Source organism: Aythya marila (genome assembly GCF_965140915.1).
Source record: "Aythya marila genome assembly, chromosome: 1".
In the NCBI taxonomy this organism is placed as follows: Eukaryota; Metazoa; Chordata; class Aves; order Anseriformes; family Anatidae; genus Aythya; species Aythya marila.
In genome coordinates, this window is record NC_139042.1 from 167,186,207 (window position 1) to 167,202,044 (window position 15,838).

Sequence of the window (15,838 nt, forward strand, 5' to 3'; positions counted from 1 at the left end):
CGTTGTGGCAAGATGAGTTTTACAGCATTTGCACGTGGGAGGAGAGCCCGAGTTGCTCATGCCAAATTGGTTTGGGATCTTAACTGTGTAAGACAGGGGTAAGGAACCAGTTAACTTACCACATTAGCTGGAATTCTGTAGGGAAAAATGCTAGTACTACCTGTTACCATTATTTCACTGAACGTAGCTTTCTCTGTACTTTGAATATGTGTAGTTTTGTGGGATTTGAAGTATTGTTAGGGTGAATCTAATCTCAGTTCTCAAGGCCTGCACATCATAACAAAGAGGATGCGTAGGGCAGGAGGAGGCTTGTACTTGCTGATATCAGTAGGAGCTGAAGGAATCCTTCTGTAAAGGAATTTTAACTTCAAAACTTTGAGCAGTTTATAGAACTAGCACCTTTTCAGAGTCTGAAACTAACACTGAATCTATAAAGACAAATTTGACTTTGGCTATTAAAACTTTCAAATTTTCATAGATTAAAAATTAGTGCATCAGTTTGCTTGTACCAGTGTGATCTCTGACTCTTTGAGCTCATTTATAATTTAAAAAAGTTAACTTATTAATGCTATTATTAAATATTCCTAATAGCAAAGAACAGTCTGAACTTGATCAACAAGATATGGAAGATGTTGAAGAAGTAGAAGAGGAGGAAACTGGTGAAGATGCCAACAGCAAAGGTAATGTTGAAAACAAGTCTTTTGAAGTAGCTGCATACGTGCTTTCTTGTTAATGGTAAAATTTTCTTTTTAAAAGGAAGTGGTAAAGCTTAATGGCTTATATAACAGAGTAGTCTCTGTTTAAATTCTGAAGCAAGGACTTTTTTCCCTAGTTGTGGCTTTTATTGGTTGTACACTGTCATTCATTTTAGTCATGGTCAGTACCAGTGCAAGTAGACCTGGCCACCTGTAGGGTTGTATAATTGGAAAAGAGGAGGTTACTATGGATGTGTTAACAAATCATTTCAAAGCTAGTAGCTGATAGCCTTTTTCTTAAAAAAAAAAAAAAAAAAAAAAGTATTTTGATTGTTTCTCTCAAGAAGGCCTGAACATGTATGAGAATACTTGTTTCATCTCTGTGCTGAGCAGTCCTACTCAAGTGTTGTAGTTAAAAATTGGGGATGCAGATAGTATCTGAGAGCAATTAGCCAAATGAGAAATAGCTTGTATGAGAGAATCTCTGTAATAAAATAGCTTGGATTGCTGATAATGCTACATTCCATGATTTCCTGAACAAAGTAGTAACACTAATGAAAAACTAGAAAACTTTCCTCAAGGTGGCATTAGAGGCTTTGATATCACTATTGAAAGTGTTTCCAAAGCTGGATTGCAAAATTTTGGATAATGTAGGTCAGCTGAAGATGCTTACAATAATTAAATGTTAAATAATCAGGTGTCCCGAAGGAACCTAGAGTTGAGTAACAGTATTTTTAGTATTTAATCCCAGCAATGATACATGAGGATCTGAGAAGGGAAATTACACTATATACATGTACATCTTGGAGGGAAATTGAGTTTTGCAAGTGAAGAACATTTCAGTACTAGGGAACTTTTCAGTCTTCTGAAATGAAGACTGCCAAGCAGTTCTTTTGCTGGCTTTCTAGTGTCTTTTACCATGCACATTTTTTCCACATCCTAGTCTTTTTTTTTTTTTTTTTACCTGGATGATTTAATTTTTAAATATATTGAAGACTGTTCAGGTAACACTTAAGCACTCTTGCTTTTTGGTAAAAACCTAACTGAAAAACAAAAGGTTAATGTATCCAAGGACTTGCAGAACAGATATGGGGTTGGCTTTCAGTTTGAGGGAATGTTGGCACTGGCATGCCATTTTTATGGTGTGTACAGGTTTGGTATTTAAAAGAATATCTGGAAACAGACTCAAATAGCACAGTTGGGTAGGTTTTTAGGTTAAGGAAAGTAATGATTAGTAAGACCAGAGCAAACGAAGATAGCTTAACGAGATGGTTGGTGTTAACTAATGTGGTATTGTGCTTCTTAGAAGCAACTACATCTACTGCTGAAATGTGTCTTTATGGAGATACTACAGTCTTCATGGAGAACAGGCCTCTTTTTTGGCTGTCACTTGAGATAAAATTTCTCAATATGTAATTTAATTGGTAGGACATAAAAGTAAAAGAGGATGTTCATGTGGTTATTCTAGCAAAGGGCATAGAAATGGTGAACTGAATATTACTTAACAAAAAAACAACTTGATGTATCAGGAAGGATTGAAAAGCTCCACATTCATTTGAAGGTGCCAGTTAATGAAGATATTTTCTATGCCTTATGATACACTACTTGTTTGCATACCTGTAAATGTTGAAGATGGGGGAAGAAGGCAAAACAGCGTGATTAAAAATTATAATAAATTCTTATTAAAATGAACTTCTGCAGGTTGCTTAGGCACAGACTTTGAGCTGAAGTAAAAGAGGTGATGATACAGAGCACTTAAGCTAGCAATTTGTGTGTTTTCTAAAATGTACTTCTATCATATAATTTGAAACAGATTTCCCATTTGGGCAAAATGATTTCTAAAGAGGTTACTAATAGAAATTAAGTACTTAGCACTGATATTCTGTAATCAATAACGTGTCAGACTGAGTTGATTGGATTGATATGCTATTCCTTTAAAAATGTTCTAATGAATAATTTATTTTGCAAGAAAAAATATGTAAGCATAGATTTGTTTAAAAAAAAAAATTCTAAATCCAAGTCTGAAGCAGTCTTGTTTAATCTGAAAAGGAATGGAAATCCCAACTCCAGTTTTGACTTCTTAAATTAATGGCATGAAATCTACTACCTTGCATTTTTCTAATGAGTTTTGAAGTAGAAGTCAAGTAGAAACAACGGATGCTTTTAGGAGTATCGTGTAAAGCCTGACCTTTTAACAAAAGCTCAGTTTGCTGAACAGCGGCAATTTTAATCCAGGTTTTTGATCAGGATAGGATGGACTTGATCCATGCTTCTCAAATAGATGTCTGAAATACTTTTCTGCCTGTATTTCTTTTCACAAATGTATATAATAAACTTACTGCTTTTTATAGTAATCCAAGATGAATCCAGAAGATGTACTTCTTGCATTTACAGTTTTTTCTTTTCCAATTTAGCTCGGCAGTTGACTGTGCAGATGATGCAAAATCCTCAGATTCTTGCAGCTCTTCAGGAAAGGCTTGATGGTCTGGTAGGAACATCTACAGGATATATAGAAAGGTAAAATATTTGTTCTAATTTAGTATGACAGAGTGGTATACATGTATATGGTGCTCTTGCTTTGTGAACGTTGTAGGATTAATAATCATAAACAATTGTTCTGCCTAAATAGCAGCAAACTAATGTAGTCAGTCTGTAGTGCATTTCAGAACTGAAGGCTTTTTATTTGAGCCTTTCTGAAGAAAAAGCATCAGCCACTAAATATTTTAGCAGTCCCCTGCAGTTGTGAAATGGCACACTTACAGGTATTTTCCTGCTCTTTGGAATATCTTTTGTAGGTTTGCCTTAATCTGAAATATGGGCAAATATATGGTCATTTCATGGTTATAGTGTAACCAGAAAGCTAATAAAATTAGGGATGTTGTATCAATCAGTAGTTGATATGGACTCCTTATATCCAACCTTGAAACAATCTCTCTTGCTTGCTAAAATTTTCTTTACTCATGCTTTAACAAGTAGATCTTCTCTTTATTTTTTTGTAATCTGTGTGAACTTTTCACTGTATTCACGTGATTTGTAAAGCACACCTTATCTTACTGTGATAGGGTCCTGCAGAGCTATTGATGGTAACTGGGATAGCTACTGAATAACAGGCTTTGCTGCTGCTACTCCTACCCCCATGTTCCTCTGCTACAGGTAGTAGCACAGAACAAAAGCACGCTTAACTAACAGCAATACCCTAATAAATGCAAGCCCCAGAAGAGCATGGGAGTCAAAGAGGACACACAGGTCCTTTCTGGACACTGTATACTACAGGCTTTCTATATCCAATTCTTTTTCTTTTTCTTATTCTTCTGTTTTTTTCAACAGATGTTAGTTAACTTCTACTAATCTTTCAGGTCTTTGATTTAAGAATTGAGCACAAGTCATAAGGTTGATGAATTTTATATGGCATTCTTCTAGTCAGCTGCTCTCTAAGATACTGTACCACTTCTTCATCTGTTCCAAGTACAGTAGGGCATTCTCTTAAAAAAAAAAAAAAGCATTGCAGCTTTGCTGTCGTACCAAATGCTTAGTTATTTACAGTTTAAAAATAGTTGTAAAATGTGTGCAACTTTAATCTGCACTTTTTCAACATATGCATGCTGATTTCACCATGCTTTACAGGTGCCTCTTAAATTTCTTCCTAAATATTTTTTAAAGTTTGTTTATATATGGAGTCTAGACATTAAGGAGGCACAAGTCAGCAGCAATCTGGGATCCTAAAAGCCTGTTATGTGGGCTGTAAAAGAACTAAATGCATAAGCTGGTGGGAAAGATAAACATGTTCCAGGAAAACATCTATCTGCTCAGGCTTAGAATCCACTAACTTTTGGCAATTATCCAGTAACTCCTTTACCTGTGCCTGGCTACAATAATTTTAATGAAACTTTTCTAGGGTAGGTTTTCCCTCACCTACTATTTAGACATTGCATTCTTGTGTTACTGTAATGTTTTCTAGTTGCTTGTATTCATAGAATGGCTTGGGTTGGAAGTGACCTCAGAGATCCCTTAGTTCAAACCCCCCTGCCGTAGGCAAGAATGCCACCCACTAGATCAGGTTGCTCAGGGCCTCAGAGCGATGAGTTTTACTTGCCATTATTGTACTTGTGCAGTCTGGTTCAGATTTCTTGGTCTGCTTCTCTGTTTCCTATTTTTGTATTAGCTATCTCTTTGAATCTACTTTTTTCTAGAATTTACGGGCATTATAAATGTAGTAGATGTACAAATTGTAAAATTTGATCTAACTGGCATGGACTGTATCAAAATACAGCTTACTGGTGCGTGCAAAAGATTCTAGACTTTCTAATAAAGGAATTAAAATTTGTGTTCAGATGCACTGGAATTGGTTATGTTGCATGTTATAGCATTACCTTCTGCAAATGCTGCTTTTTTAATATGAAATTATGAAGAGCAGTATTTAGTCTAAATATATGCATGTGGAGTTAGGTGGGTAATTATTGCATGACTGACCTATACAGTTAATTATTTTCTTCCTTACCACTTTTTTTCTTGAACTGAATTTGCTACTTTGGTTGCTTTTACATCATTCTGATGTTCCTGAAGTGAAAAATGCAACAAATGGTGAAGCTGACTACATTCTAGAAAAAGTGATAGTAACTTGAATGTTATCAACTCCTTTTGAACATTTATGATTAAGCTTTTCTGGTAGCATGTGTAGCAGATGTACTTTTGCTCAAGTCAGGAGGTTAAGGGAAATCTTGACTTATTGGTTTTCTGTGTATTGTCTTAGTAAACAGAAATAGGATATTTATATTGAGCATAGAGTCATTAGGGAGATGGATTTCACATTTTAAAGTGAACAAGGCTCTTTTAGAATGTGTCCATATCCTACCTATTTAGAAGCCAGATTGCATTAGTAATATAAACTTCCACTGTTTAGCTTACTTAACATATTCTGGTTACTTACTCTAACCTGACTCTGATACTAACAATTAAAAAGCAGCTGTTAACTACATTGTTCTAAATAATGTGACCAACTGCTTAAATACAGAAAGTTAACATGGCAATCTGCTGTAGCCATATGCTGGGGGCTGTCTCACATCATGGGCAATGGAGGCTGTCAGCAATCTACCCCATGGATGTCACTAATAGCCTTCACATAGGTAAATTTCTGTCCTAACAGTATCATAGTGTAACTTCCCACAAGTGAAACTACTGTTAACAGTTGTAGCTGACAACTCTTTACAATGAAAACTACATTAATTGCTTTCCTCTTACACATGTATAATATAGTGGCTCACTTAGAAAAAACAGTTCTGGCTCGTTTTGGGAGTGAAGGGGAATATGAAGACAGTAGTCCTAGCTTCTTTCCCAAATGAAACAAATATGAATGTTGAAGATTGACTTCTGTAGTGAAGTAATAATGGTCTTGGACTTTCATAAAACTAAACGAATTAGTAGTTAGTTCTTAATTATGCTCAATCTTACAAATTTGCTGTGTTGCTCAATGATAATGTAAAGCTTAATGTGAAGTTTTATACAAGTCTATCTCACGATACCCCAGGTATTTGAAATTCTTTGGTTCTCTTTCAGACTAAGCCTGTTTTTAAGAGATTATGATAACAGTTTCAGTCTGCATGGTACAACGGGTCATAGGTTTGATTTGTTCAGCTTTTTAAGGTTTAAAATAGTGTGAAATCTGTTTTGATGCAAGGTGGTTATTAAGGGGGCTGAGTAAGGAGGGGTAACGTGTTTAGAATGCAGTGTTTGTAACAGCTCTGTGGCTGAATTTTTCAGCTTGCCTAAAGTTGTTAAAAGACGTGTGAATGCTCTCAAGAATCTTCAAGTTCAGTGTGCACAGATAGAAGCGAAGTTCTACGAGGAAGTTCATGAGCTGGAAAGAAAATATGCTGCTCTCTATCAGCCCTTATTTGACAAGGTATTTTGATGCTAATCTGATTTGTACTTAAAAGATTTAGTTAAAACACAAAGGAACATAAACTGAAACCTTATGCATGTTCTGAATTACTTTGGTCTTATATGTGCCTGTTCACTTGAACTGACACCATTTTACCATTCATGTGAACATCACTGAGGTTAAGGGGGAGAAAGGCTCAGTCTGCTCCATGATTAACAGAATCACTTTGGTATATTAGGCCTCATCCTGTTAACAGAGCAGATACTAGGTGGTGTAGTAGCCTTTCTGGAATTCTTGCACTTATTTTAGTGAAATTTGTTTGAAAAGCTGATAACTGATTGGCCTTTCTAGGGCCAGGAAAAGTTTTGATAAGTAGTTAATATGTTGTATGAAATTAGGATGAGCAATTTATTAGTTATTAGGTATTGATGTGATGACTGAAATAGCTAGAACATGAAAATATTCTTGGTCAAATTTTTCAGCGGAGTGAAATCATCAATGCAATCTATGAACCTACAGAGGAAGAATGTGAATGGAAAGCAGATGTTGAAGAAGAAATTTCAGTGAGTATTATAATCAGTTCTCATCAATATCTCAAGCTTTAGCATGAAACAAGTTTCAATACAGTAAATAAAGCTTTCTTTAAAAAAAAAAAACTCAATGATTGCTTTTAATAATTCATAATTGATTGCTTAAAGCATGCACATGAAACTTAATCTGTGCTGTTAGCTGTACTGCATAACACAGTTAACAAGCCTGGTGGGTTATGCTTTTAAAACTTAGAAAACTAACATTTTTATTCTATCAAGGAGGAAATGAAAGAGAAGGCCAAGCTTGAAGAAGAAAAGAAAGATGAAGAAAAAGAAGACCCTAAAGGAATTCCTGAATTTTGGCTGACGGTATTCAAGAATGTGGACTTGCTCAGTGATATGGTTCAGGTAGGTGGTAGCCCAGGTTGCCTTGAGGTTGCTTAAGTCCTTAATCCAAGTGTGCTCTTTAAGGAAGAAGTAGGAACAGCACAGTACTTGACAAGTCTGTTGGAGAGTGAAAATGAAGTGAGTACTTGGATGTCATCTCTGGGACTTTGACTCAAAGCAGAGAGCACTTTGAAATACCTTCTTGCTGTGTTCTTATTTGTGGAACTTGGAGTTTTACCTTACTAATGAATTTTCTGAATATATAGGAATGTGTGCATGAAATGTATTGTTGCTGAAAGCTGTATTTTGTTTGCATGGGATTCAGGCTGTGTAATGCAGCAGAAATTCTGTGCTGCTGTTGTTGCCACCTGCTGGTCATGTATGTGGAAAATGTTTCCCTGTTGTAACGAGGTTCTTGTCAAGGATCACTCATTCTAAATACAGCTTTTTCTCTCTGCATTGTCTCTTAAATCTGTGTAATTTAATCTTATGAAAGTTGAATAATTGTGGGTTTTCTTGTTTGCAGGAGCATGATGAACCTATCCTGAAACACTTAAAAGATATAAAAGTGAAATTTTCAGAAGTTGGACAGCCTATGGTTAGTTTAACCTACTGAACAAGATTGTTGTATTAAAGCTTGTGTATATCAATAACATGGCCTGTGATAACAAATTATCTTATGGCAGTCTTGAGAAATATACAGCTTCTTGTCCTAAGAAAAACAGTGCAAGATTTAGTGCTAGCCATGAAGTACCATATACATTTATATTTAACTTATCCTTCAGATTCAGATGAGTTAATAACTTGGCCATAGTGTTTGACTATTTCACCTCTTTATTTTTCAACATTTTCAGGTGCTTTTTATATAACTATTGTAATAGTATATAATTTCCTTGCCAGAGAGCAAATAGCTTGCTAAGCTTTAATATTTTAAATTTATAAGCTGTTTCTGTAACATAGCACCAGGAAATCTGTACATCAGAAGATCGCATGTCATTGCTGCAAGCAGTGTATTAAGTCAGAAGTGCAAGAGCAATGGATTAAATGAAAATACTTGAATATTTATTGCACAACTTGGGCAGCAAATTCAAGAACAAGTTCTGTGCACCACTTCTTCTCTATTGGTAGAGATGGATATGTTCTGTTGCATGTATATGTTTTTTGTTTGGCTGTTAAGTATTTAGAAGGTAAAGGTATATGTAGCTAAATTGCTAATGGTGTCTCTCTGCAATTCTTTTTTAAGAGTTTCACATTAGAATTTCACTTTGAACCAAATGACTATTTCACAAATGAAGTGTTGACAAAGACATATAGAATGAGGTCAGAGCCAGATGATTCTGATCCCTTCTCCTTTGATGGGCCAGAAATCATGGGATGTACTGGGTAAGTGCTATTAAATAGCTTTAAGGTAATGAAACAGTTTCTTAGTTATTATTATTATTCAACTGTAGACTTATATAGATCTCCTAGGAAGGTGCTGGAAAAAATGCTGTTACCCAGTAACATGTAGGCTAGGCTCAAGTTGATGTTTTTAGTGTATATAAGTAAAATAACTTTTTTAAAAATGCCATTTTATATATTCAAACTAGTCTGAAACACCTAAGAGTTTATTCTTTGTGTCCATCTAGTGTTATTTTCAGAGTTTTTAACAATATATGTACTATAAATGATATATTTAATAGTTTAATATATATGTGCATATAAATAAAAAACCACAACTATACCTATAAATGGTCTGCAATCACTGAAGCTGAAATGGAAACTAGGTAGTATAATATACCAGTAGACCTTGATAGCTTTATTTTTATTTTTATTCAAAACTACTTTGGTCACTTTTTTTGGAAACCTTATTTATGACATGCAGTTTTGAGAAGACAAGTCTAGTTTTATATTCTGTATTGCAGTAGTCCAGTTTGTTTTATAACAGTTGAATGTTTGCTTCTCTGTGCACCTTTCAATTAATCTATTTACGAATAGAGAGCAGTCATCTGTAACTCTAGTTTCCTCATGATTTTGAAAATGTCCCATTCCTTTCTCAGTGATTTCTTCTAAATTAGCTATAGTGTCTTAAATTATTTAATCTCTTTTCTGTGCACATCCACTGTGAACAGAAAGAAGAGACAAAACCTGAGTCATAATAACTGCCCTTACAGGTGTATCAGGGGTTTATGTATGTATCACAACTTTAGTTGCTTTTTTGTTAATGCCTCAATGTTTTGACTGCCCACCTGAGCACTCTTACTCTTTTGGGCATTAACAATGAGAGCCTGTTGCTGTATAGTCAGATTTGGTTTTACCCATGCACTGCTGTGCATTTTATTAATACTGTCTTTCATTACACTTCATTTCAGTCATTTAATGTAATATGTTGCTGCAAATGTCCTGAAAAGTTTAGCCTAACTGCTTGAGTATATTTGATCAAATTATTTTGTGTTCCCCAATTAGGATTGTTACTGAAAAGTGTAAGTCCTGGCAGAGGTCCCTGTAACATGACTCTCTGCTTTTACGAAAATGATTTATTCCTAATTCTTGTTTTGTATTACAACTAAGACAGCTTATTTTTATTGCAAAACTACTTACTTCTTTCCTTTGAGTCTTTAAGGGATCTAATCAAGAAATTCTTGCAAGTACAGGCAGCCTTATTTATGTCACTACTTCATTTACATGTCCCCAGTGTACTTTGCAAGAGTCATTCAAGCCTATGCATATGATTTTGGTCTGTAAGCAGCAAGTAATAAGAAGAAATTACATATGTGCTTGATGCATTATTTTAAGGATTTATTGATTTTATAATGTGAGTGGTAAACCTTAACATATTCTAGTTTTAATGTATTAAGACCAAATATGACACTAATGTTTTGGTCACACTAAAAATGGTGACATTATTTTTTGATAGGAAACTAGGTAGAACTTTGTAGCAGATGAGACTTAATATTGCAGAGATTGAATGGTGAAGGAGAAGGTTCTGGATGAAAAAACTTCAATCCTAAAAAAAGGTATTTTTTTAGTGAGTATAGAATAACATGAAAAGATAGCACCAATTAAATGTTATCCTAACTTTATATTTACTGTATCCCTTACAGTTGTGATAACCTCAGCAGGTATTAGTAACAAGTGGAATTTTTCTAAGCTGCAACTCTCTTCTTTCCAGCTGCCAAATAGACTGGAAAAAAGGAAAAAATGTTACTTTGAAAACCATTAAGAAGAAGCAGAAACACAAGGGTCGTGGAACAGTTAGAACGGTGACAAAAACTGTTTCCAATGACTCCTTCTTCAACTTCTTTAGTCCTCCTGAAGGTAAAGAGAATATTAGTTTATTTATGTGAATTTTAAATGTCATCATATATACTTCACTCACTTGTTTTCCTTCTTTCTTTTACAGTTCCTGAAAGTGGAGACCTGGTAAGTTGTTTTATCAAAAGTAAGGAGTTTGGGCTGGGGGAACCACCAGTGGGAGAATTCCCGCCTTTTTATCCAATGTGCTTGTTCATATCGTTTAGGAATTTGTTAAATAGGTTCAGCTTTAAGTGATTCTGTATTTGACTTGGGAATATTTGTGATAAACAGTTTGTGTGAATTTTCCTTTATTAAAATTGTTGGTTTTTTTTTTTTTTGAATTGGAAGGGGTAGAGTTCAGCTTAGTTCACTTTAACAGCTTGTTATTAGAGTGGAGAGCATTTTTAGGTGCTCAAGTGCTTTACAATGGGTTGATTAATAGGAACCATGGAGATATTTAATTAGGCTCATCTGGTTAGTGGTTAGTTCTTAATGCATGCAAACTGAAAGTCTATGGGAGGTATTGAACTATTTTTGTACTTAGATGTAAGTTGGGATGTGGGGGAGGAATAAAACTTAAACTCCAGAACTTGGTATGATTAAGCTTACTAAAGAAGCAAACCACTAACTGCATGATGTGAGTAGAACATCTGAAGTGTAATACTTGATCTCACAACCTCAGTTTCTATAAAGCAAATGAGGAACCATGAAGTCAGCATGTGGCATTTGTGTAAATCTGGCCGCATCAAAATCTCTGCAACTTGTGTTTTTGCATCAAAAGTAGTTGTTGACTTAATTTGGAAAATGACGTTGTTTTATGCAGGATGATGATGCTGAGGCAATCCTTGCTGCAGACTTTGAAATAGGTCATTTCCTACGTGAGCGTATAGTCCCCCGATCAGTATTGTACTTCACGGGAGAAGCTATTGAAGATGATGATGATGATGTAAGTAATGGTCTTTCAAAGTACTAAAAGCTTCCAAATGTTGCTTAAAGACTGGGTAACTTTGGACTATTGTAATTAACGTTAGCTTATTTATAATGGGAGGTATCAACATTAGTTTCAGATACACTTCCTACGATGTTAATTACCTTCCCACTGCTCCTTATTTAATCTTAGAAGTAGTGACTTCAGAGTTGTATAACAAAAGCAGTGATAGAAGCTGCACGCTTAGAGGATATGTGAGTAGAAGTTTGTGTGTGTGTGCATAACAGCAAGAGGGGTGTGCGTAATGCTTTCACTGAAATACAGTGAGCTTCTAGAGAATTAATCGATATGTTTATATAGCTTGTAAGAATGTTCTTTATAGTTACAGTGATACTTAGCTACCCAGTTTCTTGAGATTCACATCTGATCCTTTCAGGAGGGCACTCTTTAGTGAAATGTGGATATACACATTCAAAGCATGCTATTTCTTTAAAGCCAGCTCTGCAAAAGCTTTGCTTCTTTGCATTTAAAGGAGCTAAGGTTGAAAATCAACCCGCAGAAAACAAGAACAGTATATAGATAAAACATTTTTTTCCCCCTGCCTCCCCACAAACAAGCATAGTTTGACAAGCTTGATGAATTTATTGAGCTGCTTTGGGTGAGATACATCCAGCATTGAGCTGGGTTTTCAGAGTGTTGAAGGGTAACCTTTAGTCCAGAGCAGTGGATGGGGTTTGGGTGGAAGAGGGAAGTGATGGTGTGGACTGCCTGATGCTTTGACATGCCCTGCTGGACAGAGGTGTTACCACAGTTTGATAATCTCTTCCAGTGTAGCACATAAGGAATATAAAGCAGGAAGCTTTCTCTGCCAGAGTGTAGCTTAAGAGATTATTCATGCTGATTCATAAAGCTTTTTAAAATCTGTCAGCTATAGGATGCTCTCTTAAAGCACAACACAGTGTGGATGGTCTCTGGCACCTACTTAAGTTATCCTGAATGAATTGATGTCTGAAATGACTGCATTTATGACACTGTCAAAACCATTTCTTTTCTTTCGTAGTATGATGAAGAAGGTGAAGAGGCAGATGATGAGGTGGGTTGACAGATTCCCTTGGTTTAAATGGTTCCCTTTCTGTTGTCTGTCTGGAATAAGTTCCTTTAGTTTTTGAATGCTTTGGATGCTCAGTTTAAGTTATGCTAATGAATGTAAGGTACAACAGCTTGTCTTTATAGATCCAGACTGGGAGGGGAAAGCAACCCTAAGATATCTTATGAATCAAGTTGAAACAGTAAAAGATGATGCACTTTGTAGAGGGTAAACTAATACCAAATGCGTAATTTGAAGTGGTAGTTAATTCATTTCAGAATAGAATTTAATATTCTTGAAAGTGGTTTGGGAAGCTAATGAGATAAGCTAGCAAAATGTAAACAACTGTTTTCTTTTAGGAGGGGGAAGAGGAAGCAGATGAAGAAAATGATCCCGATTATGACCCAAAAGTAAGAAATTACAAGGCATATTTGAGTATACATCTTCATTCACATTCTTAGTGATTTTTCTGGCTGAGACTGTTTTAGTTCCAGTTCTGACAGTAATGTTGATGTGGCAACTTTTTTTTTTTAAAGTTCTTCCACTAAGAAATATTTTGTAAAAGTAATGCTTTGCTTTGAGCATGGAGATTAGTCAAACTTGGTTTTCCTATAAACTTGTCTTGCAGCAAGTTGCTGTTTTAGTTCAGTGATGAAAATGTTGAACAGAAGTCATAAGAACATGTAGAGAACTGTTCAAGTAATGTATTCAGGTTTGGGGAACTTGTTGCAAGCTGATTCTTGTACTGTGCTGGGGGAATCTATCACACTTTTTTCAAGGGGAGGTGACAGCGAACCTGTTTTTTGAGGTAGCACAAGTCAAAGTTCAGGAATACATTTACAGTCTAGCACTAAGATGTGGACAGCCAGCAAACTAGTAGCTTTGTTTTAAGTTTCAGTCAGGGCAAATGGCTATTAGGCTTGGTTAGCTGAAGGTGATTGCAAGGCACTAAATTGACAGTTTTTTTTACTAGCTGAGCTAAAGGCATCTTGGAAGCACCTGATGGTGTAAGCTGCATTCAAATCCAAAACTCTGTGAACTCAAGATGTCTGCTGTGACAAGTTCCTATTATTTCAAATGAGGCAGTATATTTTTCAGTAGGAATGGTTTGAACTGCAATCAAAATACTATAATTTTAACACTGTAGTTGAAAAGATGTGGGGTTTAGAACTATTACTCAAAATATACAACCCGTTGAGGATGTTTCATCTGCAATAGTGTATTTAAATTGCTTCCAGCTCAAGAAAGTTTTGGAATCAAAATGAAACAGATGCAAATTGGACTTCTTATTTCTACCACTTGAGATTGTTTTTTGCTAGGCTAACCAGCTAAGGGCAAGATTGTTTCAGAGAACTGCCAAAGGTTTAGAGAGGCAGATGGCAGTGGGTCTACAGTGTGAAATAACAAATAGTTATAAGCTAATCACGGGCTGAGAGTTAGCACTGTGGTTGTAGAATAGCAAACCCAGGCAAAGCAGTGTAGTAAAACTTGCAATGGAACTTGTAACCACCCAGACACTTTTCAATAAGTGCCCATATTATACTGTGAGGTATAGTTGATTGCCTGCTTCAGCATAGAAATGCTCTTAATTTGCACTTGGGATTTTTCTAGCAACTGGAATTTATTTCAAAAGAAGTTTCCAGAGTGCTGAGAACGTACCATGATTTGGTGTTTCAGTGTACCACTATGCAATGGCTTCTAGAGAAAGGCTGTGCCTTTATTGACTATGGGAAGGCTTTTTGCTTCAAACTGTATATGAGGTACGGTTGTTTCTGAAGCCTATGCTTCTGAGCCAGCCTGTTTGATATGATATGTAACTGACCTCCTCCTTTTCCAGTTTTGGTGTCAGAGTATCCCACTGCACTTAATTCTGAACTGATTTTTGTTCTGCATCCATCATATATACGTATGCATTAACAAAAGTGTTGTGAATGTGCCACACCCAAAGATGATTGGTATCTTTGGCAGTATTACTAACCCTGGGCAATTAGCTTAGGGGAAGAGATGCAAGAGCTTGAATACTGGAACTTGAAAGTGTGCTTAGCAATTCTAATAACTCCTTTAAAGTATTGATATCTGTAAACTGATATTTCCTTTTTTCTCAGCAGAAGGATCAAAACCCAGCAGAATGCAAGCAGCAGTGAAGCAGTGTGTATGTGGCCTTGAGGATTACCTGCACTGTAATAGCCTAAACACAACTATTAGTTACTTACAGCCTTATGTTTTGTATCTTGGTAGAATTAAGTAACCGATTTGTTAAAAAAATAAAATAAAATCAAAAGCATAAGAACCAGTTTAAAATGTAGGTTCAATCTACCTAGCATTTTAACAGTATAATTTTCTGCCAATATGTAGAATGCAGTAAATCCCCTAAAGCATGAATGTTAATTCATTGCTACATAGTTTGGTTCTTGTGAAGTCTTTGTCATGTAGCTATTAGACTGCAGCTGTGAAGATTATCAGAACTGTTAACCGAGACCAATATTTGTTTAGAGAAAACTCTCTCCTGAAGAACCAACCAAAGTATTTTTCAGCCCAGTAGTCTGAACGGGTTTAAGTCTGCTTGCACTAGCTGTGCCTTCATTACTTTGTTATAGAAATGGCAGTGACTTGTACTAACTAGGAGATGATGATGATGCATTTCGAATTTGACTACTTGAGAAGATTAGTATGACTTGTTTAATTTCCAGCGAGACCACATTAAACATTCATAACTGTCAGCTTGTTTATGCTATGGGTTTTTGTATTTTATGTGACATAGTGATCTACAAAAGAAACCTAGTCCTCATATTAAGGTTATTGTTTACCACTGGGGTGTGAATAAAACCTAGTATTTTCAGAAGCTAGTCTTGTTTTATTATGATGTGTGTATCTGCATGTGGAAACTGATGAGGTGTATCTTTCATGCTGCTGTTCACTCTTTGCTAGAAACAAAAATTGAGTCACTGAAAAGCAAGTTACATAGCATTTTAAAAGCAGTTTGGAAAGCTTTTGATTCACACTTTCCATTTGCAGCGTGATACTTGTGAATCTGAGCTACGTGTTTCAGCAAGTGGT

The 15,838-nt window shown here is 35.6% G+C and overlaps 1 protein-coding gene across 5 annotated transcripts in view; it reads left to right on the forward strand.

Annotated features, from left to right (window-relative positions):
• Window positions 1-15,623, forward strand: part of NAP1L1 (nucleosome assembly protein 1 like 1) — a 28,129-nt gene extending 12,506 nt beyond the window's left edge. For 2 of the 5 annotated variants that reach the window (XM_082766019.1, XM_082766018.1), the window contains exons 3-16: window positions 592-680; window positions 3,110-3,212; window positions 6,453-6,594; window positions 7,056-7,136; window positions 7,383-7,511; window positions 8,017-8,088; window positions 8,734-8,873; window positions 10,642-10,787; window positions 10,873-10,892; window positions 11,590-11,712; window positions 12,755-12,787; window positions 13,141-13,191; window positions 14,393-14,541; window positions 14,890-15,623. In XM_082766019.1, the coding sequence (XP_082622145.1) occupies window positions 592-680; window positions 3,110-3,212; window positions 6,453-6,594; window positions 7,056-7,136; window positions 7,383-7,511; window positions 8,017-8,088; window positions 8,734-8,873; window positions 10,642-10,787; window positions 10,873-10,892; window positions 11,590-11,712; window positions 12,755-12,787; window positions 13,141-13,191; window positions 14,393-14,541; window positions 14,890-14,947 (1,336 nt within the window). In that variant the 3' untranslated portion in view covers window positions 14,948-15,623. Of the gene's footprint in view, window positions 1-591; window positions 681-3,109; window positions 3,213-6,452; window positions 6,595-7,055; window positions 7,137-7,382; window positions 7,512-8,016; window positions 8,089-8,733; window positions 8,874-10,641; window positions 10,788-10,872; window positions 10,893-11,589; window positions 11,713-12,754; window positions 12,788-13,140; window positions 13,192-14,392; window positions 14,542-14,886 lie in introns of all 5 variants that reach the window. The other 3 variants (XM_082766020.1, XM_082766021.1, XM_082766022.1) reach the window with 3 other exon arrangements.
• Window positions 15,624-15,838: the final 215 nt, after the last annotated feature.